General features: G+C 34.1%; 2 protein-coding genes and 1 long non-coding RNA gene across 5 annotated transcripts in view; 1 reads left to right on the top strand and 2 right to left on the bottom strand.

Annotated features, from left to right (window-relative positions):
- The window catches only part of LOC149486593 (uncharacterized), a 17,040-nt gene extending 16,780 nt beyond the window's left edge, over positions 1–260 (top strand). The window contains exon 2 of the long non-coding RNA XR_016315964.1: positions 111–260. This is a non-coding gene — a long non-coding RNA (uncharacterized LOC149486593). The remainder of the gene's footprint in view (positions 1–110) is intronic.
- LOC149486594 (uncharacterized) overlaps positions 1–16,169 on the bottom strand; it is a 21,522-nt gene extending 5,353 nt beyond the window's left edge. Inside the window, exons 1-24 of one of the 2 annotated variants that reach the window (XM_089698213.1) lie at positions 15,851–16,168; positions 15,633–15,771; positions 15,380–15,546; positions 14,956–15,128; positions 14,397–14,608; positions 13,999–14,119; positions 13,791–13,878; positions 11,453–11,555; positions 10,928–11,081; positions 10,342–10,390; positions 9,670–10,003; positions 9,397–9,452; positions 8,959–9,162; positions 8,440–8,609; positions 7,918–8,079; positions 5,194–5,376; positions 4,536–4,981; positions 3,934–4,077; positions 3,282–3,458; positions 2,470–2,958; positions 2,312–2,392; positions 1,112–2,225; positions 687–880; positions 131–259 (exon numbers count right to left, since the gene is read on the bottom strand). In XM_089698213.1, the coding sequence (XP_089554339.1) occupies positions 131–259; positions 687–880; positions 1,112–2,225; positions 2,312–2,392; positions 2,470–2,958; positions 3,282–3,458; positions 3,934–4,077; positions 4,536–4,981; positions 5,194–5,376; positions 7,918–8,079; positions 8,440–8,609; positions 8,959–9,162; positions 9,397–9,452; positions 9,670–10,003; positions 10,342–10,390; positions 10,928–11,081; positions 11,453–11,555; positions 13,791–13,878; positions 13,999–14,119; positions 14,397–14,608; positions 14,956–15,128; positions 15,380–15,546; positions 15,633–15,771; positions 15,851–15,889 (5,128 nt within the window). In that variant the 5' untranslated portion in view covers positions 15,890–16,168. Of the gene's footprint in view, positions 1–130; positions 260–686; positions 881–1,111; positions 2,226–2,311; positions 2,393–2,469; positions 2,959–3,281; positions 3,459–3,933; positions 4,078–4,535; positions 4,982–5,193; positions 5,377–7,917; positions 8,080–8,439; positions 8,610–8,958; positions 9,163–9,396; positions 9,453–9,669; positions 10,004–10,341; positions 10,391–10,927; positions 11,082–11,452; positions 11,556–13,790; positions 13,879–13,998; positions 14,120–14,396; positions 14,609–14,955; positions 15,129–15,379; positions 15,547–15,632; positions 15,772–15,850 lie in introns of both variants that reach the window. The other variant, XM_089698214.1, reaches the window with a different exon arrangement.
- Positions 16,170–21,008: 4,839 nt separating this feature from the next.
- Positions 21,009–27,414, bottom strand: sro (SDR family oxidoreductase shroud). 2 transcript variants are annotated; one of them, XM_089698313.1, is made up of 6 exons: positions 26,965–27,414; positions 23,863–23,969; positions 22,982–23,128; positions 22,203–22,360; positions 21,618–21,783; positions 21,009–21,412 (listed from the first exon to the last, which is right to left on the bottom strand). In XM_089698313.1, exons 2-6 carry the CDS (start codon positions 23,960–23,962, stop codon positions 21,075–21,077), a joined length of 909 nt encoding a protein of 302 aa, XP_089554439.1. In that variant the 5' UTR covers positions 23,963–23,969; positions 26,965–27,414; the 3' UTR covers positions 21,009–21,074. The 2 variants fall into 2 exon arrangements, with proteins under 2 accessions (XP_089554439.1, XP_089554438.1); XM_089698312.1 differs by having other exon boundaries at positions 23,863–23,967; positions 26,785–27,414.
- Positions 27,415–27,423: the final 9 nt, after the last annotated feature.

Genomic DNA, 27,423 nt, shown 5'->3' on the forward strand with positions numbered 1-27,423 from the left:
AAAGTTTCCAAATGGCAGAACTATTACGTCTCATATTAAAAACAGATTAACGATTATGGACTCCTTACTTATTAATTATTATTAATTAATATATTAATACCGATTTTCAGTGAGTTTCAGCAAATCATACCCGATTGTTGTTGCGGCGAACCGAACACCGATGACTTTTGTGGACTACCAAAAGGCTGGCCCGTGGATGGTTGACTGAAACTGCCTCCAGAGCTACCGAATAACGAACTTTGCGTTGTAGCTGGTTGACCTGTAATGAAATAAAAGTAAATATTTAGACTATTATCTTTTACTACTATAGACTCATAATCTATTAAAAGATCGTCAAAAAAGAGAATGTGTGCCGAGCACACGTGTGAGAAGTGATACCAAAATCGTCGCCTTACTCCATGACGTGACGGTATTGCCATGACGCGACCTTGAAATTTTACTCTCAGCGCGCCTAAAGAAGTTACACTTCAAAAATATCGAGAAGCATTATTACATTTGCAATTATTCTAAATTGCACCGTGGCAGTAATGTTCAGTCTATTGTTATGTTGCATGTTCATTAGGAAACTCTACATATTAGGCAGAGTTTCAGCATAATTTTTGAGTTATTTATTGTACGCTTAACGTCTATGCTGTTTTGCATTGATTTTTCAAGTTTTTAAAGTAAAAAGTAAGTCACATACTTACCAAAACCAGAACCAAATCCGCTAGTAGCTGTATTATTGCCTCCACTCCAGAAATCCGTGGCAGGCTTTTGCCCAAAACCGCCGCCACTGTTATTGCTTGCACCAAATATACTGGCGGCGGTGGGATTACTTCCACTGAACGTTGATTTTGCTCCAAACACATTGGTATTGGAACTTCCAAATACTGAGTTGGAACTGAAAAAAAATAAACGTGACGACAAAACAGTTAGAAGAAGTTATTAGATGAAAATTTTTATGAAATTTTAACAATTAAATTGCTAAAGCAATTGACGACTGTAAATAAATTATACATCATATTTGATTTGATTTGATTTATTTATTTGATATTATACTATCAAACTTTAAATGAAGTAAATGAATGTTAATCAAACATGTTAATAAAGTATGTATGTACAAGAATCTCACCTGCTGCCAAACAAATTGCCTCCACTTTGTGATGGAGCGCTCGTTGTAGAAATACTGGCTGCAGCAAACAAGCCTGCACCACCGTCACCAAACATAGATCCAGCCTGACTCGTAGTTGATGTTCCGAATACTGAAGCCGCCGGTGCAGTGGAACCAAACACTGATGACTGCGATGTAGGGGAACCGAACACTGCCTGTGACGTAGGCGCACCAAACACCGATTGGGACGTAGAAGTTCCACCAAAAACTGACGTTGGTGTCGTCGCCGCATTGCCAAATACAGGCTGGGCGGCGGTAGACGATCCAAACAATGATTGTGTGGTCGAAGTCGACGTTCCAAATATACTGCCTCCACTGGATTGCGTAGTAGGCGACGTTCCACCGAATGTGGATTGCGTTGTTTGCGACCCAAACGCAGGTTGAGCGTTACTGCCGAATACAGCACTTTGCGCAGATGACGTTCCAAAAAGCGACTGATTAGAAGAGAACACTGCGCCACCTCCAAAGGTAGACGCCTGTGTTGTTGTTGTTGTACTAAACAGACCTTGAGCAGAAGTAGCTGGTGTACCGAATGCCGTTTTATTGGCGCTACTGAAAACGCTTTGAGCGGAAGACGTGCCAAATACAGAAGAAGAAGCAACTGTAGTGACGCTTGGCGTCGTAGTAGTGGAACCGAAGAGTGTACTTCCAAAACCTGGTGAACCAAAACTTGATGAGGTTGTTGTAGTAGTATTAGTGACTTGTGTAGAAGATCCGAACAATGGCTGAGCTGTTCCTGAAGATGGTGCACTGAATATTGAAGATTTTGATACAGCGCTACCAAATATAGATTGTGGTGTAGGACTGGTAGGTGCTTGTGTTGTTGTTATAACTGTAGGTGTAACTGGTGATGATAGAGTAGAAGCTGGTGTTTCTATTTTGGGGGTAGTTTGTTCTGATTGGGGAGTTGGTGGTTTTTGTTCAGCAGTTTCTTCTTTTTTGGTCGAATCGGGCGTAGAAGCAACAGTTGTATCAGGAGGCGGTTCAGTAGTATCCGGTGTCGTGGATGAAGGTTTAGCTGGTACCGAAGTTGTAGATGTCACTTGAGATGTAGTAACTGTTGGACTCTCGGTCACTATAAACATAATTATAGAAAATAACATTAAGATTTTTGCATAGTGATAGTGTTAATTCAAAGCAAGTAATAAGTAAATGCCTTACCAGTAGTTGCTGCAGTAGTAGCAAAAAATGCAGCAGGGAGAGATTTTTGGATTTTAATTTCATTTGGTTTTTTAAGGTCCACTGCAAAAGAAGTTATTAATAGAAATAATTAATTTGTTAATTTCATATTACGCAATAATAAATGTATTATATCTTACCAACAAAAACAGGTTGAGAAGGTGTTACACCAGGCGGGATGCTAATAGATTGTATAGGAAAAGGTTTCAATTCACTATCCTTCTTTGCAACAGAAATTTTTACTGTAGCTTCCGCAGCTTTCTGTACATTCTCTTTAGGCACTGAAGGTTCTTTTTCTACTTTTGGCGCTGGTTTAACTTCAGCTTTACCAAACGTTATTTGATTTCCCTTAACGAGATCAGGAACATTTTGCACGCTTGTTAAGGGTGTAGATGTTTTCATACTGAATATATTTTGTAGGGGTTTAGTTTCTTTAGTTTGTGACTGAGTCACGCTTTTTATAGTTTCGAGTTCGCCCGTTTCATCAGACGTCACAATGGGTTTCACGGCTTGTTTTGTTTCAGGAGCTGGCGATTCCGTAAATTTACTGAACATACTCGTCATTCCGGCAATTGGTTTTGATGAAAATACTGATGAAGGTGTACTGCTAGTTGTGGCGGGTTTAGCAACTGTAAAAATGTTTTTTTTTATAGAAATGTTTGTTGTAATCATATTTATTTATGGCTATTATTTGAAATATAGTATCAAAACTAGATTTAATATTATAAAAAACACGTATTGAATATTTTATAGTGCCAAAATGAATTAATCTTTTACACTAAAAAGGATGGCAGTGTCTACTGACTACTGGAAAAAGTATGATTATCAATTAATAAAATTATTTATTTAATTTTGAATAGATTGCAGTAAACCTTTTTGCAATTTAGATATTCACAAGACAATAAAATATAGATATGATAAACATATTAATAACTAATTTTATTATACTCACAAGAGAAAGAAGTTGGCGAGCAGACATTTTGTACCAAGTTTTCAACATCACCTTTCAAATAATCTTTTAGTGAACGTTGGTTTGACGGTGAAGTTATATTAGCAGGGATTGGTTCAGTCTTGATTGGTTCTACCGAAACTTGTGGTTGTGGCTTAGGAGCATCTTCAGTCTTTGTTTCTACAATAATTTATTGTTTTATTAACTGTGACTATTGCAATCAATCGTATAATAAGTACAAAGTACAACATTCCGTCTTTAAAACGGTACACTAACGCACACTCGAATAAACGTCGAAATAAGATGGCATGATAAAAATATCGTGAGCGAAAAGAGACAAATGAAGTTTAATATGGCTAATTAGCCACATTTCCATGTGCCACTCCTGGAGCGCTAATAACCTATCTACAACTTTTTACATTGAATAGCATTGATAAAATGTATAAATCCAATATATTATTGCAGGAGAAAGAACTTTATCAATACCCTAACAAAGCTAAGAGGACACGTTGGTGGATTTGATAAATTATAAAACAAGAAAAACTCTGCTTAATTATTTTCAATAGAACACATATTTTCCCTGAGTTTGGTATTGTACAAAATATTTTTTTAACAAATAAAAGGTTACCAGGAAGTTAGTAAAAAAGCTACATACCTCCAGTAAACAATGTTCTGGCAACATTTCCCATACCTGGTTTGGACGGTTTTGCCATATTTGCCGGTGAAAATGACGGTACGGAAATGGGTGATTCTTTCAATGGTTTCGGCTCCTTTTTAATGAATGTATTAATTTGTTGAGCTGTGAATTGTTAATATTTTTGGAATAGGAACTTGGTATTATTTGGATTAAACACATTATATATTACTTCGTGATTTGTGACGTAATATGAATGGGATATGCGATTGAGATTAATTTGAAATTAAGTCTAAAGTTAATAATTTATATTAATTTCAAATACACTTCCAGTTAATAAATACACAAAGAAATAAAGAAGGAAATTAATGTGATTAGGATTAATATACATATATACGGCCTTACTAATAAAAAGTTAAACAATGGATAAATTTCTACCATTTTCTACCATAGCTGTGTCCTGCTCTTGTTAACATGAAACGTCAATCATAAAAAAACAAGACAGGCTATTGCAATTACTAATCCATTGCAAAGCGAATGGGTAACATTTTATTAGTAAGACCGTAAATACAATATTAATTTTATACAAGTAATTAATTATTAAAACACACATTCTACTATACCTTGCTGCAATTCAGTTTTCATTTTAGCCTGCGCCTCACTCATCATCTGAGCCTTTATTTCCTTTCTTATCTCTGCTTGCATTTCCGCCTCTATTTGTCTTTGAATATCTGCTTTTATTTGCTTCTGTATTTCAATTTGTCTTTGGGCCTCCAATTGTTTTTGGTATTCCATTTGTCTACGGATATCATTTTGCTTTTGTATTTCCATCTGTTTGTCCATTTCGCGTTTTTCCGCTCTTTCCTTGACGCCTTTCTTATATTTGTCCCACATGGATTCTAAATGCTGGCGTAGTTCAACACTGACGGGTTTAATTTTTTTGGGTCTATGGTTGGAAAGCATGTCGCGGAGAGCATCTAACTTTTGGGCGGATAGTTCCTTTTCTTTATTGTCTTGAGGTTCAATGCTCATGTTGAGAATATTTTTTGTCAATTTCGATAATGGATCCCTAAAATATGGAAAGGTTAATATAAAAACTATTGATCATTAATGTCCTAATGGGTAGTTTTTGAGTTTTCCGTAAAATCAAATCATTCGTCTTCATAACATTTGTGTAGTTGATATAATTTTCAATTTAGAATACAAAGTAAGTTTTAATTGGATAAGAAATCAATTATTAGTTGACTCCGAAAAGTCTATTACAAAACAATTGATACATACTTATTCTTAAACGGCGTGCTCCGCAACAAGGAAGTAGATTTAAACATTGGCGTCGTATTACATTCGTTGAGTGTATTCCTTAACGTTTTTAACACTGCTTGTTGGCGACTAAGGATCTCTTGCTGTTTTACTAGTGGTTGATACACGTCATCTAAGATTGGACGAATCATGCGTTGGCCTGGTCTATGAAAGAATATTTTATGTATAAATGTAAAACACGCTCTATGACGGTCTAAATTTGATAATTTTATTCAATAAACTTTTTAACCCATTGACCACCGAGCGCCCCGATCGGGGCGCGACACAATAGATTATCTATTGTGTCTGTGATTCCGGGGACTGATGGACTGCTCAGAATTAATCTAATTAGTAATTACTTTCTTAAGACTAATTGAAAAAAAAAAAAAGATTAAACTATGATCTTTTTAACACCATATTCACATTGACAGTTTTGAAGGATATTTTAGAAAAAATTGGTGGTAGGTAGAGTATATATACTTGTTAACAAAGATATGATATAACAAAAATAAAAATGAAAACTTTAGTCCATTGAATAAAAAGTTCTAGAGTGCGTGAGTTAGTAACGTAAGATGTTTCTTCGGAAACATGTCAAGAGTCCCTAGGTAATAAACATACTAAAACCCCGGGCCATTAGGAGGAGCCCCGGAGTGGGGGGAGGGGGAAAATGGGTCCATTTTTTCATGTTTCGCTTAAATCTCAAAAACGGTACATGTTAGAGAAAAACTTTCAAGGAAAAGTTGAAAGGCCATAAAATTATCTACAAGTTGTACCTGAATCATTTTTTCCTATATCCTACCGTTTCTGAGTTATACGCAGTAAAACATGATTTTGGCTCAAACAATTTCCACATCAATCGATCAAAAAATATTTCTTTCTTCCAAAAAACTCAAAAGTGCAACTTGTGACCGGTACTGATAGATTGCTTTTAATTAGGTCTATAATTGGTAAAATAAACACATTCCTCCATGGAAGCCTTTAGGAGGAATCGATTGTCAAAATATTATATTATGGTAGTTTGAGTTACTGAACTTGATCTTTTTATTTTTTTCTTCCAAAAAACTCATAAGTGCAACTTGTGACCGGTACAGATAGATTGCTCATAATTGGGTCTATCATTGATAAAAATACCAGATTCCAACACGGAGGCGTTTACGGGGAATTGAATTTTATTAGGGTAGTTACGATACTTGAACTTTTTATTTTTTTTGTCCAAAAAAACTCAAAAGTGCAACTTGTGACCGATACTGATAGATTGCTCTTAATTAGGTCTATAATTAGTAAAATAAACACATTCCTCCATGGAAGCCTTTAAGAGGAATCGATTTTCAAAATACTATATTAGGGTAGTTTGAGTTACTGAACTTGATCTTTTTATTTTTTTCTTCCAAAAAACTCAAAAGTGCAACTTGTGACTGGTACTGTTAGATTGCTCTTAATTAGGTCTATAATTGGTAAAATAAACACATTCCTCCATGGAAGCCTTTAGGAGGAATCGATTGTCAAAATACTATATTAGGGTAGTTTGAGTTACTGAACTTGATCTTTTTATTTTTTTCTTCCAAAAAACTCAAAAGTGCAACTTGTGACCGGTACAGATAGATTGCTCATAATTAGGTCTATCATTGATAAAAATACTAGATTCCACCATGGAGGCGTTTACGGGGAATTGAATTTTATTAGGGTAGATACGATACTTGAACTTTTTATTTTTTTTCTTCCAAAAAAACTCAAAAGTGCAACTTGTGACCGGTACCGATAGATTGCTCATAATTAGGTCTATCATTGATAAAAAAACCAGATTCCACCATGGAGGCCTTTAGGAGGTATTGAATTTTATTAGGGTAGTTACGATACATGAACTTTTTAACTAACTACCCTAATAAAATTCAATTCCCCGTAAACGCCTCCATGGTGGAATCTGGTATTTTTATCAATGATAGACCTAATTATGAGCAATCTATCTGTACCGGTCACAAGTTGCACTTTTGAGCTTTTTGGAAGAAAAAAAATAAAAAGTTCATGTATCGTAACTACCCTGATAAAATTCAATTCCCCGTAAACGCCTCCGTGGTGGAATCTGGTATTTTTAGCAATGATAGACCTAATTATGAGCAATCTATCTGTACCGGTCACAAGTTGCACTTTTGAGTTTTTTGGAAGAAAAAAATAAAAAGATCAAGTTCAGTAACTCAAACTGCCCTAATATAATATTTTGACAATCGATTCCTCCTAAAGGCTTCCATGGAGGAATGTGTTTATTTTACCAATTATAGAACTAATTAAGAGCAATCTATCAGTACTGGTCACAAGTTGCACATTTGAGTTTTTTGGAAGAAAGAAATATTTTTTGATCGATTGATGTTGAAATTGTTTGAGCCAAAATCATGTTTTACTGCGTATAACTCAGAAACGGTAGGATATAGGAAAAAATGATTCAGGTACAACTTGTAGATAATTTTATGGCCTTTCAATTTTTCCTTGAAAGTTTTTCTCTAACATGTACCGTTTTTGAGATTTAAGCGAAAAATGAAAAAATGGACCCATTTCCCCCCTCCCCCCACTCCGGGGCTCCTCCTAGTGGCCCGGGGTTTTAGTATGTTTATAACCTAGGGACTCTTGACATGTTTCCGAAGAAACATCTTACGTTACTAACTCACGCACTCTAGACCCCCCTTGGAGGGACTCATTCAATGGACTACTTACTTTCCATATTGACTTTTGGTAGACATTTCATTCCATTTGAAGTCAAGCGCTTTTTGGGCTTGGTCTAGTTGATTCTGTACGTAATACGCAAGCTTCTTGATAGACGCAAAACGTTTTATGGTTAATGGATCAGCTTGCGTCCATTCATGAAGATCCTTGGCTCTGAAAATATTTTCGTCATTTTATTTCATGAAAAGGAAAAATAAACATTAAACGGATAAAAGGATTATGCTTGTTAAATTCAATTATTTACATAATATTATGTAAGTTAATTTAAGACAAGAACAAGCAATCGTAATATTTATATTCAAAATATTCAAATTATAGTTTAAAACTAGATTAATGAAATATTAAAACAATCGTTTGATATTTTGTTTTATAGCATTTAAATTAAATGCTTTATAAATGAGAATTTTTTAAAGAATCCTGATTTAATCCGCCTCGTAATCGAATTTTTACGGTGCTTTAAAAAGTTTCTCTAAACAATCGTTTATTAGAAATTAAGGATAAACAAATGTTTACTCAGCATGTGTTTTAGCCTCAGCGATCACCGCACACGCTCTTACAAGCTCCAACTTCAATTGAATTACAGATTCCGTCAACTCTTCTACAGAACAGTCTTTCTTCAATTGTTCCGCGTGTAGCGTTTGCAGTTCTGAGTTTGGTTTAACCGCGTCGATTTCTTGTTGAATCTGTATAAGACAAGATTTTATATTTAGACAAAACATGTATTTAAAGGTAGTGTGATACCTCATATTAACAGTTATACGCTTATCAAAACACTACTACGTGTTTTGCCTTTGGCACAGTATATTATTTTATTTAAGACATCATTACGTATACTTTAAGATATCATTTATCACCTGAAAGTAAGTGATTTAGTATTGTGTGTTTTGACGAAAGAAGCAAATTGATGACCAGAAACGAATATAATACAAAAAACAATGATGCTACATACATTTTTTATACAATTTTATACAATACATAATACATAAATATTGTAAAAACGAAAATATTATAATTTCTTACTTAAATACCCACCTTATTCTGACTCTCCCTAGTCATTGTCATAAATTTATAAAGTTCCATTTGGAAATCATTGACTTCCTTTATTAACATATTCTTCAATTCAAGTTCCACTTTTGCTTTGTTAGCTTTCTCTTGTTCTAACTTCATTGCAGCATTTGCTTCCACGGTCGCATTTTGATTTGGAGTGATTTGTACTGGAGTTGGTTTTGGTGCTGCCTACAACATTATTTTATTGTTATTTTGGATTGATAATAATATTCAAAAAACTTATAGATCATCATTTAGCAAAGGTAGGTTTATGTGATGACAAGCTAAACTGGATGAGATAAAAGTTTTTGTTGTTTTTCAATAACATATATAATTTTTGAGGAAAATCATGCAATGAAATTAGTTATTGCAAGGTTCTAAATCCTTCACATTATTTGGATTTTGGTTTTCATAAACACTTACTGGTGGAGTCGATACAGTAACAGCTGCTGTTGATGGCTTTTGCACATTAAATGCAGCTGAAATAATAAAAATTTTAAAACTTCAAATTTTAAAACATTTTCCATATAAATTTAAATGGCAGATTTGTGTTAGTTCAATGTTTATCTAAAATATGATTAATATATCTCTTGATTTTAAAATTACAAATTTTAAAGAGTTCTTTAGTAATAGCAATAACAAAATATTGAATAGCCCAATTCTAGGTCTCCTTAAATATAAAAATAAAATATTTACCCGCAGCTCCAATAGCACTCTGCACTTGCGACAATGAAAATTGCGCGCTATTTGGCGTCTGTTGTTCGACCTTTGGCGTCTGTTGTATGGGCTTCGAGAGCTGTTGTATTGATGTTAACTGTTGTATTGACGTTAGTTGTTGTACTGGGGATTGTTGAATCGGTTGTTGTTGAATTGGTTGTTGTTGTTGAATTGGTTGTTGTTGTTGAATTGGTTGTTGTTGTTGAATTGGTTGCTGTTGTTGAAATGGTTGTTGTTGTTGAATTGGTTGTTGTTGTTGAATTGGTTGCTGTTGTTGAACTGGTTGTTGATGTTGAACTGCCGCCGGTTGAGGCTAAAATATGTTGCAAAACTTAGTGACAAATGTTATACATACATTTTGAAGGTTAAGTTAACATTTTTTTTATCAAATCAAAGTAAACATTGATTTTGTTATGAGCTATAAGTAATAGATATTTAACAATAATTAATATTAGTATTGGTTTGGTACACAATATTTTGATCGCCAAGGTATTATAGAATGAAATAAAATAATTGATTTTATTAAGAAAAATTTTAATTTGTATTGATATCTGTGTCTGAAATAAATATATTAGAATAGAATTCTTCTCTTATCTACTTGCCTAAAATGAAAATAAATTAATGGATCACAGTGCTTAAAAGAAAGCTTACCTGAGCAGGTGGTGCAGCTTCCTGTTGTGGTGCGTCATCTGGTATTTCACTAAAAAAAAAATATTGGTTGTTTGTAAAGTAGGTTTACGATCGAGATGTTTACGTGATAACGTCTTATTGGTGGCAGCGCTCGAGATGAGACGGGAGATCGGTCCGTCTCTCTCTCTCGTTATACCTGCGATCGCGCTCGTGAGGTTTTGGTGTGACACAAGTTTCTGAACATGTCACCCGACTAAAACGATTTTAAGAACGTTATCACGTTAAAATTAAGTTTCATTGCAAGTAAGAAATACTTAAACAGAAACAGTAGAGTTAATAAGGGAGCAATGAAATATGACGCTATTACCACAAAAACAAAATTTTCACTATTCTTATAAGCCTGATATAATTGATGAGTGACTATGTGCTCTCTGTAATTTTGACGTCTATGAAGAAGGTGGTTCTTATTATCATAATTGGACAATATTGAGTTGTTCTAAAAGTAGTCTAGTTTGATCAAGGGTTGATTTAAATTTAAATTTATAAAGGGTTGATGTCAAATATGAGTCTTTGAATAAATGTATGCTATAAAAAAATATTTCCTTACCTCGTCATAGCAGCAGTTGGTAAAGAGAGACTCTGAGGCTGTGTGCATATTTTCGCGACTCCCTTATCCAAGTTAATGATATTGAAGACTGTTAGAAGACCAGTCTGCGATACGATGAGCAAAAAAGGCATTGGTGGTAGAACTTCATTTTCACCTAAAAACGAAAAATATGAAAGATTTATCTTTGAATGTATAAAAATTACTTTAAAATGTGTACTTAAAAAGTTTTATTTAATCACTAGCGGTCCGCCCCGGCTTCGCCCGTGGACCCCGTGGTACATATTTCGCAATAAAAGGTAGTTTCTCAGGGTCTAAAGATTATCTGTGCTAAATTTCATCAAAATCGGTCCAGTAGTTTATGCGTGAAAACCATACATACATACATACATACAAACCTTTCTTCTTTATAATATTAGTATAGATAAAAAAATATTACTTGTTATTTATTATTATGTATTTATTTGATATAATAAAAAATCTTTGTGTCTACAGTGTTCACTATAATAATAATATTGTATCATTTACCCCATGGCAGCTGATGAACACCACTAGTATCAACACATAACCCAACAGGGTAGTTTTCTTGTTTTTTAGATGTTAGCGGCAACTCTGGTCTGGCTTCATCATTCTGTAAATAATTTTAGTAAATCACAATTTTCATATCATAAATTGATTTTTAAAGTGAAACTTTTATTACATCGTCTCAATCTTTTTGGTCTGTGTAGCGCATGTCGCGTGTATCGCTGATGCCGAGTAGGTATACCTACTCGGCAGCCGACCGACACGCGACATGCGCTACACAAAGCAGTGTTCGGAACCGTTCGAACAGTTTCACTTTTACCGTGGTTTCATAAAACAACACAACATTTTTTTTATAAATAAATATTTACTTTTAAAGCTCAAATATTTAAAAAAAAAATGTTAATTTAATTATCACAATAAATAAAAATGATTGCTATAATATTTTATTTCAGATTTATTTATACTATTTTACTTACTTACTTACTCCTGTGGCGCTGAAACCCCGAAGTGGGTCTTGGCCTCCGAGACGAGAACTCTCCACCTTCCCCGGTCCTGAGCGGTCTCTTGCCAATTGTCACTGGCTTGAAGCGCACTCAGGTCCCTCTCCACTTGATCGCGCCAGCGATACTTGGGTCGACCCACCGGCCGACGGCCCGGGGGACGGCCCAAGTATGCTCTCTTCAGACCTCGCTCCTCACCCATTCGCTCTACATGACCAAGCCAACGCAGGCGATGCGCTTTTATTTCCCCAAGTATATTTGGCTCGGCCATGAGTTTTTCTAATTCGGCATTCTTCCGGATTCTCCAACTTCCATCCTCTTGTCTGATAGGACCAAAGATCTTCCTAAGAAGCTTTCGTTCTGTGACTAAAAGGTTACGCTCTTCGTTCTGGGTTAGGGTCCAGGCTTCACAACCATAAGTAAGTATTGGTCTTATAACCGTTTTGTATATCCGCAGTTTGGTTTTTTTACTTAGAAGCCTAGACACGAGGACTTTATGCAAGGCTGCACCACACTTGAGGGTATTTTGTATGCGGATTTTAATTTCTTCCTCTCTAGTGTGTGCATCCGTTATCGTGCAACCCAGATATCTGAAGCTAGCTACTCCCGTGTACGTCGTATCTCCAACCTGTAAGTTTTGGCGTTGAGTTCGTGTGTTCCTATAGCGCTTCATGTGGAGATACTCCGTTTTCTTTTCGTTTATTTTTAGTCCGACCTTTTCAGCTTCTTGTTTTAAGGTCTCAACGGCTTTACCCACTTCGTCACGGTTTTCACCAAGCAATGCGAGGTCGTCGGCATATCCAATCACCAAATGCTTTCCATTTAGTAACACTCCGCAGTCCAATGCAAGCATTTTCCGCAGGATATATTCCAGTACCAAATTGAATAGCACAGGCGACAGAGAATCGCCTTGTTTTAATCCGGTGAGCACCGCAAACTCTTCTGATAGTTCTTTGCCCACCCTCACTCGCATGTTACTGTCTCCAATAGCTGTTTTTATTAAGTCCACCAGTTTGGCTGGAATACCAAGCTCCTTTAAAATTGTAAACAGGGCGCCCCTATCAATACTGTCATAAGCCTTCTCGAAATCTACAAATAGCGCGTGCATGCTCAGAGTGTATTCCCACCTCTTTTCCATGATCTGTTTGAGGAGGAAAATCTGGTCGATCGTACTTCGGTTTCGACGGAACCCACACTGATAATCACTGAGGATGTTTTCCGCGTAGGGTTCCAGTCTATCCAGCAATATGTACGACAGGATTTTATATGCTGTTGGCAGCAGAGCAATTCCGCGGTAGTTGCTACATTTCCTCTTGCTACCTTTTTTGTGAACTGGGCAGATGATCCCTGTATTCCAATCCTTTGGTTGTATATGTTCCTCCCATATCCTTCTAAGGATTTCGTACAACTTGGATTGAGTCACCGCCCCACCTTGCTTCCATATTTCAGAAGGCACGCCGTCAATACCTGGTGCTTTGTTATTTTTGAGCCGCATGATTGCTTTGTGCACTTCTTCAAATGTGGGAGTGGGTACGTCTTCCTTGTTGTCCTCGGTCTCCCTGGTGATTTCAACTTGAGGGGGTGGGCAATTAAGTAGGTTCTGGAAATACTCTCGCCAAGCTATCTTGATGTCGTCTTTATCAGTGATGAGGTCACCATTTTCGTCCTCCAGCACTTGGGTTGTGGGTTGGTATCCTTTTTTTGTGGTTTTAACTTCGTTGTAGAATTTCCTCGATTCACCGGCTCGTATGAAAGACTCCATGTTTTGTATATATATTTGTATTTATACTATTTTGCAGTACATAATTACTGGAGCCTTGAAATATAATAATAATGCTTACCTGGCACCATTGCATCCAAGCAACACCATCTTTAGTACCAAGAGTTGCAATTTCCATACTATTTGATGATGATGACAAAATCATATTCCTAAAATTAATGAAAAAACAAGTTATATTTTTTTATATCTTAGACACTTTGTATATGGATAATAGGCTAGGCGTTGCTCGGCATGGCAAAAATATGCTAAAAATAATAAATCCTTCTTACCATTGTGCAATTCCATATAAATAGTAGTACCAGGGTCTATTAGAACCCATACTGTAGCAAATATCTTCATAGTTGAGGCATCCTGGCTTTGCTCCCTTAGGTGTGCTGACTATAGTTACAGCTAAAATCATAATACTGAATAAATAACAGTATAATTTTCGATATAAGAAGACAATTATACAATATTACTTTTTGATTCAAGTTTCATAACAAATAAGCTGTGTTTTATTGATTGATGAATATCAACATTTCAATTGGTTGTGTCAAATAGAAATAAACAAAGCATTTTCAAATTATCCTGTTCCTTTTACTTCTTTTAAAGATGATTTCTACTGCTATTTGCTACTGATATAGATTTTGTACTAAATATGTATATTAATTACAAACATATTTCATACCTGGCCGGCTATTATCAGACGCATTTCTAAATACAACAGCAAATTGATAAGTGGATATCCAATAAATAGCCAGAGCTTCAACAGGCGCTCCTTCAAACAAGTTAGGGGCTGGTACTTGTTTCATTGGTGACAAGTCTGGTTTGTATTGACAGAGTGTTCCGTCATTGTTCCCAGTTACTAACTGTTTTCCTTTGGGGCTCCAACATATGCACCTGATAAAAAATATAAATAGAAATATTAAGAAATTGGTAGAGTAGTCATCACTACATAGTAAAAAACAAATTCGCTTTCCACCGTCTGTGTTTCTGTATTATTAGATCTTTAAAATTACACAACAGATTTAGATATTATTTAAAATAAATTTGGTAAGTTTTCTACAAAGCAGAGGGAAAGCAAATAATATTATTAATTACACAAATGTTTAACAACAATATATTCTTAACAGTCATGATGTTTACAACCACTTATTTTAATAAAGTTTTCATATAAGTGGATATTTAATTTAAATGAGAGTAAAGTTCTTTAAATGAAGCATAAAATATGTAACAAATGATCATACCTGGCTGAAGATAGTATTTGCTTTTTCTGCATAGTACTAACTTGGCAAACAACTAGAGTACCGTCAAAGAAGACAATACCAATAGTGTCAGGTACACATGGATTCCATTGCAGGGATGATACAAATGTTGATGGATTGACATCACATTTTATAGATGCAGATGGTCCAACATTCTGAAAAATTATCCACCAATATATTGATTACAAGATAAAATGATAAATTAACACAATTATAAAGAAAGAAACAGCAAATTATCTAAATTTATAAAGAAATTTTTTTTTCTATTCTTTATAAATTTATATTTATAAAGCATTTGAATGCCGTAAAACCAAAAATATCAAATTTACAGTTCACACAATTATTTATTTAACTATTACTAACTTATTTGATAAATATAAAGTTAGTCAATAAAATGGCTACTTACTGGATTTTGAAAATCAGTTACTTTAAAAACCAATAGCATTTGACTCCCCACTACAGCTAGCCATTCCTGATCACAGTTTACGGCTATATGAGTGGGTTGCACTGGTAGTTTGACCGATAGGTGTTGTGGTTCAATTTCATTGTTGATCAAGTCTTTGATATTATACACTGTAAGGAGTATTCAATAAATAGTAGTTTGTGTGATTAAAATTATAATTTATTCATAATTTAAAATAAATTTAAGTATAACTTACCAGATAAAACTCCTTGTGGTGAAGCAACAAATAGAATACCATATTTGCTTGATGTCGTCAAAAGATTATACCCTCGATTAGGCAATGTATTAGATGTATTAAACACCTTTATTTTCCGTTGTAGCTTGTAAAGCAGATTCTAAAAGCCGGGTATTATTATAACCTATTAGCAATTTATATATTGTAAAATATAATATATTTAATTGGATATTACTTACAGATTCATCTATGGAATTTGGTCCAAATTGGACTTCCATCGTAGGAGATTGCGATTTGGGTTAACTTCAAAAGATAGACATAAAATTTAAAAAGAATAAAAAGTATTTGTAAAAGTGAGCATTAGGACATTATTGGGATTACTTAAATAGTAAATAGTGCAAGTATATAGAAAGTAAATATAAAATTCATTAATAGCCCTTAAATTCGAAGTTAATAAGGTATTAAAAAGATTATTTAGATCGTTGGAAATACAAATATGCCAAAGAAAACGAGAATAAAACCGCGACAGAAACACAGACAGAATTCCTTCCGTATGTCAAATGTCAATGTCAAATGTCAAAATAAACAACGATCAGTGTCATAGTAATAGACAGCAGTGTAAAGTGTTGTCTTACAGAAAAATAAAACCACAGATAGTACTACGTAAACCTTAGATCATTAAGTAATGGATGGAGCACGCTGGCAAATGTTCTAACTAAACTTTCTGCCGATTTTGGTGCGGGGAGGGTAACTCACACTTTGAAAAACAATCACACATTCACAAAAATAATTTGTGTCTTTACAAACTCAAACTAATACAAAATTGGCAGACTAGCATGTTTTTGCACACATACATCGATTACACAGAAAAATCGCTGTACATATACGTAATAATACAATCGCTCTAAAGGGATGTAACCATATCGATATTACAAAAATAATAATTTTGTTGAAATAAGAAATAACATTAATATTATATTCATAAAAAATACTACATAGGTCATTTGTAACGTTTTCATCATTATTATATGCATACGAAAAAACAATAAAACGCCATTTTATTTGTATTTGAATATGTATTTATTCAACACATCACATATTATATTCAATAAAATAAATATCGGTACAGAAATTTTTATTGAAGTGAATACTTCTTTAGCGGCGTTGGGTATAAAATCTTAAACTCGCGTCAGGTGACCTGATCGAAAAAGCGTAAGACGGACTTTTTTTTTAGCCCTTATATTCCATGCGTAAGACGGATACCATTCCAAAATATCAAACATGCTGAACGTTAATAATCAAGTTTTCACTTCTGCCGGCACTCCCGGAGTGCAACCCGTCTTTTTTTTGAAGTGAAAACTTCTTTAGCGGCGTTGGGTATAAAATCTTAAAATCGCGTCAGGTGACCTGATCGAAAAAGCGTAAGACGACTGGATAACAAACATGCTCAACGTTAATAATCAAGTTTTCACTTCTCCCGGCACTCCCGGAGTGCAACCCGTCTTTTTTTATTTCTGTACCGAGGTGTCGCTACAGATATAATAAAAATTGTAATTCGATTTTTTGTAAATCTGAAATATACGCAATATTAATACATACATATAAACAAATTACATAATAGAAAGGTAACAAGATTAACATTACAAAAAAACGGCTAAGTGCGAGTCGGACTCGCGCACGAAGGGTTGCGTACGATTAAAATGTTCTGCCAGTTAAAAGTAGCCGAGCGTAAATTTTAATAAATATATACAAGATTTACAAAATAATCATTATACTCCTTTTTATGCAGTTGTGTAAAATTGTAATATAATAAAGATTAATTCTCATCTCATTTCAAATTATACTTAGAAAAATATTTTTTTATCGACGTTCAAGTTAAAAGCAGTCCGTCACTAAGAAAGTCGTAAAAATTTACGACCTTTTAAGCGACGAGTTTTTAAATTCAACTCTATTACTAAGTTCATAAAGATTAAATTTGAATTTCTCTTCAAGATAGTCTCGCTACATCAGTTTATAGTCTCGTGGGGAGTGCGGTTCAATATCGCGTTCTAAATTCAACTTTATCGCTTAGTTCATAAAGATTAAATTTGTATATTTTTTCTTCAAGATAGTCTCGCTACATCGCTTTATAGTCTCGTGGGGAATGCGGTTCAATATCGCGTTTTAAATTCAACTTTATCTCTTAGTTCATAAAGATTAAATTTGTATATTTTCTTTCCATGATAGTCTCGTGAAGCCGCATCAATGATCGAGTAAACACATGACTCGATTATTTGTCTTGATCATATCGCTAAACGATACATCGACGATTATTAGAAATTGCATTTAATTAGAAATGTACGTTAAAAAAATAAAAAAATATACACAAATGAAAGGTCATTCCATCTTTTTTAATATTCGACATGTTTGAATTGCTTCTGCAAGACATGACAGTGCAAAACGGCATTTTTAGCGGAGCACTCGCATACGTCCTTTCTATGTTTTACGAATACGCAGAGTGTTCGTAATCGATTACGCAAGTAGTTTTTATGAAAGCATAAGATTTTTCGATTCGAATAATCTAAGGCCGGGTCCACATTTGTAGCATTTCGGTGTATCGTATCTCCGTTGCGTGGCCTCGGCGCGTATCATGATCGCTAGTTTGGACGCAAGATGATACCCGTTGATGATACACACCGTATCTGATACGGCCCGATCCGCACTAACCGTGTATCATGATACACCTCGTATCTGATACGCGTATCACGATCGGTGGTATGGACGTATTTTGATACTGTATTACGATACGATATACGTGATACACCGCGAACCATCGTGTGTCGGTTTTTCCGCGATCATCAAAGAGGATACACATCGTATCGCTCAAGTTTGGACGTGAATGCAATTGATACGCGATCATTGCCTGTGTTCCCGCCATTTCGTGGTTTGTGGTAAACATTGAAGATGAGCTGGGATAACGAAAGTGTTATAAAACTAATCGACGCCTATAAAAGATATGAAAGAAACGCGTATCAGGAAAAGATATGAGGATAGGAAGAAAACTGGAGCGTCCATTGTCGCCGATACACTGAGATGATACAGCATTTGATAAGTATGGACGCGTTTTTTTTCAAGATACGCCTTTATAATACGACATGGACAAATGAGCGTCCATATTTATGATACAAATACTCGATACGATACGACTGATCGTGATACGTCAAGATGCTACAAATGTGGACCCGGCCTTATACCTCGGCAAAAGGGGAAACGCCTGCGTGTGTTATCCATTACTTAATGATCTAAGACGTAAACGTACTAATTTACACACAGTTTATGATTTTATTCTCGTTCATATTGGGCATATGCACTAATGGATAATAACCAATGAACTTTTATTCTGGGGTTTTTTAATAAAACAATATTAGAGTAATCAACTATTATTATTTAAAAATGGTCATACGAATGGCGCCAAATATTTTTACGAGAATAAAATGATAATATTATAGGCGTTCGTCTTTATTTCGCCGATTCGTTTTTCTATAATATTATTGTAAAAGTTATTATCATAATAATATTATAAAGAGTAGAGAAATTTTTACTATCATAGTAAGTATTATCTTTTTTTTAATATGTTTGTAATAATTATGTTCTGGGAAAAAGCTGTGAATATTATTGTAATATCTTATAACTTTGTGGATTACAGGAGAAAAATTACAATAAAAATTGTATAGATGTACCTATTAAGTATTAACGCTACTGCTACGTAGGCTTCATAGACCGGGAGATACTGACACAAAATTTCGAGTCATTTGTAACAAGGATGGCGGTTCTACAGGGGTCTTAGTACGCAATGACAAAAAGAAAAATGATGGTGTGAACGCTGGTACCGGTGGCTTAGTCGCGTGGGCGTTTGTCGAACTCGTCGGAAAAATAGCGAAAGTCAAACGATTTGTAACACAAAAATTTTAGAATTTACCGATAGCCCATAAAAAAGAAGTAGGCGGTAGTGTCATGCCATACTTTTCCGGTGTGACTTACAGCCCGCCATACCGACGCAAATGTGTTGATTTAAAAAAAAACAATTCAACCATTTGTACCAGGCTAACTTTTGCACAGGTAACCATCGTCGTCTAGCCATTTACGAAAATCACCATACCATACTTTTCGGACGATTCCAAATGGTCGCCATACCGCCGAAAATCTGCAAAAATTTTTTTTTTCGCCAAACTTTTTGTACCAGTATTGCATTTAGATTTTTGGAGAGTATTTGATAAAATGTGACCATTATTATATTTGCCATACTTCTTGTAGGGGGAAAAAGTGCTGCCATACTTCATAAATAAATTTATTATTAATTTATAGAAGTGAAGATTTCTACCACCTAGATCTTTGAAATTTTGTATTTATATTTGTTGAACCTCAAACTTATAGGAAAGATTAATGCCATACTGTTACAAATCGTTCAAAATACGAATAAAATCATACAATAAAAAAAATCTTACACACATTCGCCACCTCCCACAGGTATGGCATTATCACACTTCTATTTATAATCATTCAGGAGTTGTTGAAAAAAAAATTTAGGGTGTTACAAATGGTTCGGCGAAAAAAAAAATTTGCAGATTTTCGGCGGTATGGCGACCATTTGGAATCGTCCGAAAAGTATGGCATGGCGATTTTCGTAAATGGCTGCACGACGATGGTTACCTGTGCAAAAGTTAGCCTGGTACAAATGGTTGAATTGTTTTTTTTAAATCAACACATTCGCGTCGGTATGGCGGGCTGTAAGTCACACCGGAAAAGTATGGCATGACACTACCGCCTACTTCTTTTTTATGGGCTATCGGTAAATTCTAAAATTTTTGTGTTACAAATCGTTTGACTTCGCTATTTTTCCGACGAGTTCGACTAACGCCCACGCGACTAAGCCGCCGGTACCAGCGTTCACACCATCGTTTTTCTTTTTGTCATTGCGTACTAAGACCCCTGTAGAACCGCCATCCTGTTACAAATGACTCGAAATTTTCTGTCAGTATCTCCCGGTCTATCAAATATGACATAACAATAAAACGGTAATGGGCAAGAATGGGCGATTATCATTTTATTCTCCGGGGACGGCGATATACAGGTATGTAGGTGTACGTGTGTGTACAGTACGTGTATAGTACATAAATAAAGGTAGTTTATAATTTTCTTAAAGTAATAGTCAACAGCTTAGGTCAACGTACAGTTATATAAAACGAATAAAATGTTTATTTTATTTCCTTCCAATATTTAATCACATTCATTAATAATTCAATTGTTCTAATTACATGATTATATTGTATACTTACTTAGCCTATATATAAAACGATTTTACAAAGCAATATTAAAATAATATGTATAATAATAATCATTAACAATTCGTTCGTAAAATATGAAATAGGTAGGTACATAATAATTATTATACTTAGTTCTTTCATTATATTAAATTGATTAGTTTCAATTAGGGAATATTAAGAATTTTTTGATAATCCATAAATGTAACGGTTCCGGAAATGGAATTTTCATTAACGCATAATAGAATTTGTATCGCCAAGTCTCCACCTTGTACAATAATTTCGGCTTATCCGCATGTACTACTTTCATAAACGTCTCTATAATATTCTCATCTTTCAGGGCATCGAATCTACTTTTCTGTGTGCTTTGGCACAAGTAATTGTTCAATGTTATTATTTTGGATTCGTATATCGGCTTCTGTTCTTCAGTCATATTTTTTAATATAGCATCTTCTTGGCATTTTTGAGTGAACATGAGATTACTGGCACCCACGAAGCCACCTGAAAACATTTAACTCAAACTCAAAAACGTTTTTGTTCATGTATTTTTTCTGGTTTTTATGAATAAGTAGCCAATTTGTCATTCATATAAACATGTACTTCGAATTCACAAATAAAATAGAACACATCATCAGCTTCGCGTTGTGTGGCATGCAAAAAACGTGATAAAAAAGGGCAAATATCGCAAATATAAAATTATACCGACCAGGTACAAATGCGGCAACGGTCAGGCCGCTTCCAGAATGTTCTAAACGTAGTGACCGTGTCCATGCCAATAACCCAGCTTTGCTCGCACTGTATGGTCCAAATCTAGGCAATGGCTGTAGGCCACAATGGCTAGCTATGTTGATTATACGTGGTTTAACAAAACCCTGTGAAAATAATAAAATTAGTCGAGGTACATTGTCAGCTAATCAAGAAATTGAATCAGTTTTTAACCGACTTCAAAAAAAAGGAGGAGGTTATCAATTCGGCCGGTATGTTTTTTTTTTTTTTTTTTTTATGTATGTACACCGATTACTCCGTGGTTTCTGGACCGATTTACGTGATTCTTTTTTTGTTCGATGCGGGATGGTGTCGAATTGGTCAGTTATTATATATAATACCGGTCAAGCAAACGAACAAAGAACAACAAACAAAACATGTAAGCCATATTGAAATAAAGCACACATAATATAAACTTAGCATAAGTATATAAACCGTGTCATAGAATTACATAATTTTTTTTAGGAATAAATCATATTATTATAGTTAAGTAGGTAAGTAAAGAAACATTAATAATTAATGTTACCTCTGAAGCAGTTCTTCTGAGATCAGGAAGAAACGCAGATGCCATTCTCATCGACCCCAGTAAATTGACGTTAATGGTGTTCTCAATAATGTGAGGGGTTTGTATTTCGTAGTCCGCTATCGTCATCACGCCAGCGTTATTTACCAATGCGTATAATTCTAAAAAGTTTGAAGTGGTTCATTAATATATTATTTCTTATGTGATAGTTACTAATTTTTCAGGACAAACGTGTAATTTTCTTATTACGACCTTCAAAATAATATTGTTCGATATTGTTTACATTATCCATAAGTTAAAACAAATGAATAAATATTTTACATTGTTGGAAAATCTAGAGAAATTTTAGTAACAGGGCTAACTACGTAAATAATAAATATAATGAACTCATTAATTACCTACTTTCTAAAATGATGTTTCAGTTAAAGTAATGGAAGTAATTATACAACGATATGTACAATTGAAAACGTTCAAATCTTGCCAAGTGCATGCTACAGTGGCTTATTTGCAAAAGACCCGCGCCCCTGTCTTAATCCCCGCTTTCGAGTAAAATAAAGTTTAGGCTGCAAGGCTTTAGGCTACCGCGAACTTGGCTGCTTAATACCTACTTGTAAAAAGTAATAATCCAAGCATATTATGTACTGTATTAAATATAAATAATATTATGTTCTGTTATATCTATATTTTATCGAAACAAACTTCCTAATCTAAAAAGTTATGGCTGCATTTTGACAAAGGTTTACCATAATTTTGTCCAACAGACTGTAAGTGATAATACTTACTATACTCCGGATTTCTTTCTAGAAGATGTTTTACATAGCCATAAAATTTTGCAATGCTTTCAGGGTCCGTCACGTCAAGTTTATGGGGATGAGCGCATAAACTTTTAAGGGCATATGAAGCTTCAGTATCGGTTCCATTGTACATTCCTGTTGGAAGTTTGTTATTAATAAGTTGTCGGTTATATCTATTATTTTTTATGAATTATTTTTATCCTGAACATCGTTTATTATTGTACATTTTTACCCTCTTTTTATGCTTACAATAACATAGGATTTTAATAATCCTCTTCGAATTAACCTACGACTGACGCAAAAGAAACTCTTATTAAGAGAACGGTTTTTACGATTATGTCGATAGTTTAGAGTCGAGACTTTGAGCTTAGATACAGCGCTTTAGTATCCTAATCAAAACACCGACCCAAGAGGATTCATTTGAAAGCAATCACTGGTTTTGGATAAATTAATTAAGATAACGGGAGTAAAGTTTATAGTTTATGAGGCCAAAGTCTATCAAACTATCGTCAATTAAAACATCTTTGAAATTCTCATTCCTCATCCCTCGTCTAACGTCTTTTACATAGTGATGGTAAAAAATTTTAAAATTTCGAAAATGAGAAAATATTGTCAACATATTATTCCCTCAGTCCCCGGAATCATACACATAGAAATACACAATAGAAAATCTATTGTGTCGTGGCCCGATCGGGCCGCTCGGTGGTCAAGAGTTAAAAGACATAGAAAGTAAAAGGTACAATAAAATGTCATTGCAGTAACCGAAAAAAAAAAATAAACAACAGAAATACTATAACATGTTCACGAACACGAAACACTTATCTTGCAATTATGGACCGCAAATACACGAATTGTATATGAAAACCCACCTGCCACAGTAACTAGACCCTCTCGCGCCAAACGGGCTGCGAGAGCCCAGCCAAGGCCGCTGTCGCATCCCGTTATGGCAACCACACGAGTCCAGCTCATTGCAATGCTGCAAATTCAAGGGAATACACAATATAGGTAAAACTAATTTATTTGTTATAAATCATACGATAAAATACATTTTTTTCTATCGTTAAAGGATATAAGTAAAACGTGATTATTGATAATTATTATTATTAATATGCAAATAACATAACTGTTTGTTTCGTACGTATAGGGTCAATGTACCACTAGCTGACCAAGCGCCAATGCATGACCGAAATTCAAATATACGCGCCAATTAAGAAAATACGGCAGCCCCAGATGATAGTTTATTGTTTTTTCTATAAAGCAACATCATCTATAAAATAAAAACAAACCTTGCTGCCAATGGTCAGAAATATTGACATTTTTTCAACACGAAGATGTCATTAAGTAGGTGCCCCGTAAGTAATCACATTTTTTACTAAGAGTTTTTTATCGGGAGTTGATTGGGAAATCTTAATTTATCTTGAATGCAATCGATTACTCTTTATATGTCTTGTTATAGGCATAATGTTGAACCATTCTGTTATAGACTTTCGGCTTCATTTTTGGCATGAACAGTTTTTCATGATTTTTAGCGGCCTGGTTATCTTTTGGAGCAACAAAAACAATTTTTCGCCTATTGTTGACCAGTATGGTCAGCTCTTGGTTCTTTATATTTTGCTAAGAAAGACTTGCTTTGTTTTGTGCTTATACCTACCTAATTTAACAAACCATTTAAGCCGTAGTTAAGTCATAGCTTTATGTTACATATTTCCAAAAGCTGACCACCGTAAGATTTTTATACCGAACTTAGTTGGTCAGGTTTCGGGGCCGAGAAAATTATTAACCTTGAGTTGTCCACTTGATTTCCGTGACCAAGTGGTTTGATTTCATCAACCTATTTTTATTTATTAAATAATATATTTATTTATTAAACAAAACTAATGTTCGAAGAAGGACATTTTGTTCATTTTGAAAATGGTCAACTTTTAGAGCAATGATGGTCAGATATTGGTGATCAGTGGTCAAGTAATGGTGTTTTTAGCAGAAGTAACTTTCAGAGTAGTTTTCATAAAACCTTTAAAGGTTATCAAATTGATATTAAGGACAATAGTTGCAGTGAGTATTCAATTATCTGTGTCCCAAAAATAACATTGAACGTAAAACAAATAACCCGTTTTTTATATATAGCTAAAGATAAAACCGCTTAAATGGTCAACTATTGGTACATCAACCCTATTAAAATATTAATTGCACTAAATAACATTTTTTATGTTTTAAATATTGTTCCATCATATTTTTTTTTAATACTTAATTAAACTTCGTTACGTTCTAAAACAGTAAAAAATAATTAACCCTTAACACGGCAAGCCCTGAAATAATGTACCCAGATTGACCTGAATTGGTTTTAGTGATAGTTATTGATTAAAAAATACTATAGTAGAGAAAAAAATAAAACAAATTTTCTGTAAGTAGGTTTTTCAGGATGTCCGTTATAACGGCCTTTGCCAAGAACCCCGTCTTCATTGCTGTCTCAAAAAACGGACAACGCTGTCATACAGCTTATAAAATAAGAATGAAAAAAAAATAAAATTCACCTAATATAACACAATTGAAAACAATTTCAAGTAGCATTTTATTGTTTTATTGTATCACAGTATTTTTACTATCTATTATAACAAAAAATTCTTCATTTTAACTAAATACCTAACAAATGATAATTGAGCCCTCTCGAGCTCAATCACACTATTTAGTTGTGTGGAATGTTAAATAACATTTATTATTTCGTGTCAAGCAACCTTTGGTTTCATTTAATACAAATTATAATAGTTTTTCTAAATGTGAAGTGATATTTGGCCGATGATTAGGACATTTAGACGAAATGCATGTGGAGGTCGAGGAACTCCCGGTTCTATTGTCGATCCAACAGATTTAACTGGTTGATTGATTTTGAATTTGATTATTTTGATTATATTCGTCATTTTGAACTTAATTAAAAATAATTCTACATATAATTAAAGACTCTTAAGCAAGAAATTCCCATAAAAGTGATATTTTATTAAAGTACGAATCATGGCAACGTCCGTTTCTTGGGACATGCCAATGGGTTCTTAGTTACCTGTATCTACGGCACTGTCCCAAAAAACGGACCAGCTATATTTCGAATATTTTGTCATATAATTATTTGAATATTTTATAATCTTTAGAGCAAAAACAACAGTTTATCTCACCTGAAAGTTAAATCAATAGCAATCAAACATGGAGACTATTTCATTAAAGCTATTATTGACCAGAAACACAAACAATCACTAATTCCGGGAATCCCTAAATTCAACAGTCATCTAGCACACGAACGAAATGTTCTCTATAATTGGCATGTAGGAGAAAAATAAAGGATTGTTATCGTACTTTCTCCAACGTAGACAATTTTCTAGATTTTTTGGAACGTTCAAGATTTACACGGCAATAAGTACATGTACTAAAAAAGTGACAGAAAAGCTTTAAGGGTTAAGATGTTTCCGAATGATATTATATTTTCTAGGTATAGTTACTATTTTTTATTTTTTATAAAAATAAAGAACTTGGTCTTCTTGGTGTATTTAAATTAAAAAATGTGACAAATTTTTCATAGAGACACATAAGGATTCGATATTTTGATTTTATATTATATCATGTTGCCACTTGCCAGTTGCATTCCACGAAAAAAAAAAGAGATTTAAAAATAGAATTCATTGTCTAGGTCAATCCATAACCTATTCAGGCGTATTGGAAAATATTAATAAATTGGAAAAAAATAACAGGCATAAAATTAAATTGAGATGTATTGAAGTATTTACTACAATAATACAAGTACGTACCTATTTATGAATGTTTATATGGTGCTCACGGATACAATGTTATGATGACAGACGCCCAGCTATCACTGACTCTAAGCGAGAGATGATGACCGGAGAATATAAAATAGGGTCGGGTTTCATTGCATATGTATCATGAATTTCATACATTTGTTAAGAAGAAACATGTAATATAAAACTTACACTATTAAACTGATAATGATGTCCAGAAATAGTTATATCAATAGAATGCTCACGATACAAGTGAGGGTAGATGTTTAAAGATTTATATAATTTCAGGTATTTTGGTAAGGTATTTCATTAGCTTGTTGGCAATCAGTTGGCCGAATTTGTCAAACAATTTATCAAAGACAAGGATAAAGGACGATCGTTTGAGGGACTGTGAAGGGAATATGAATAACGAATATTTAATTGTACGGTAAGTGTCTGAATTGGATCTTTACACGGTATCAGTGAACTGCGTCAAAATTACTAGATATATAAAACAAAGTCTCTTTCCGCCGTCTGTGTGTAATCTTCAAAACTACGCAACGGATTTTGATGTAGTTTTTAATAAATAGAGTCATTCTCGAGGAAGGTGTTATTCTTCTAACGTAATATAAAGCGGAGAGTTAGATCAACTGTTTTTTTTTAATATAAGCA

This window comes from Colias philodice, chromosome 8, assembly GCF_061535455.1.
Source record: "Colias philodice isolate Cphi_HAF_F1 chromosome 8, ilColPhil1 Martin Lab GWU primary, whole genome shotgun sequence".
Lineage (NCBI taxonomy): Eukaryota > Metazoa > Arthropoda > Insecta > Lepidoptera > Pieridae > Colias > Colias philodice.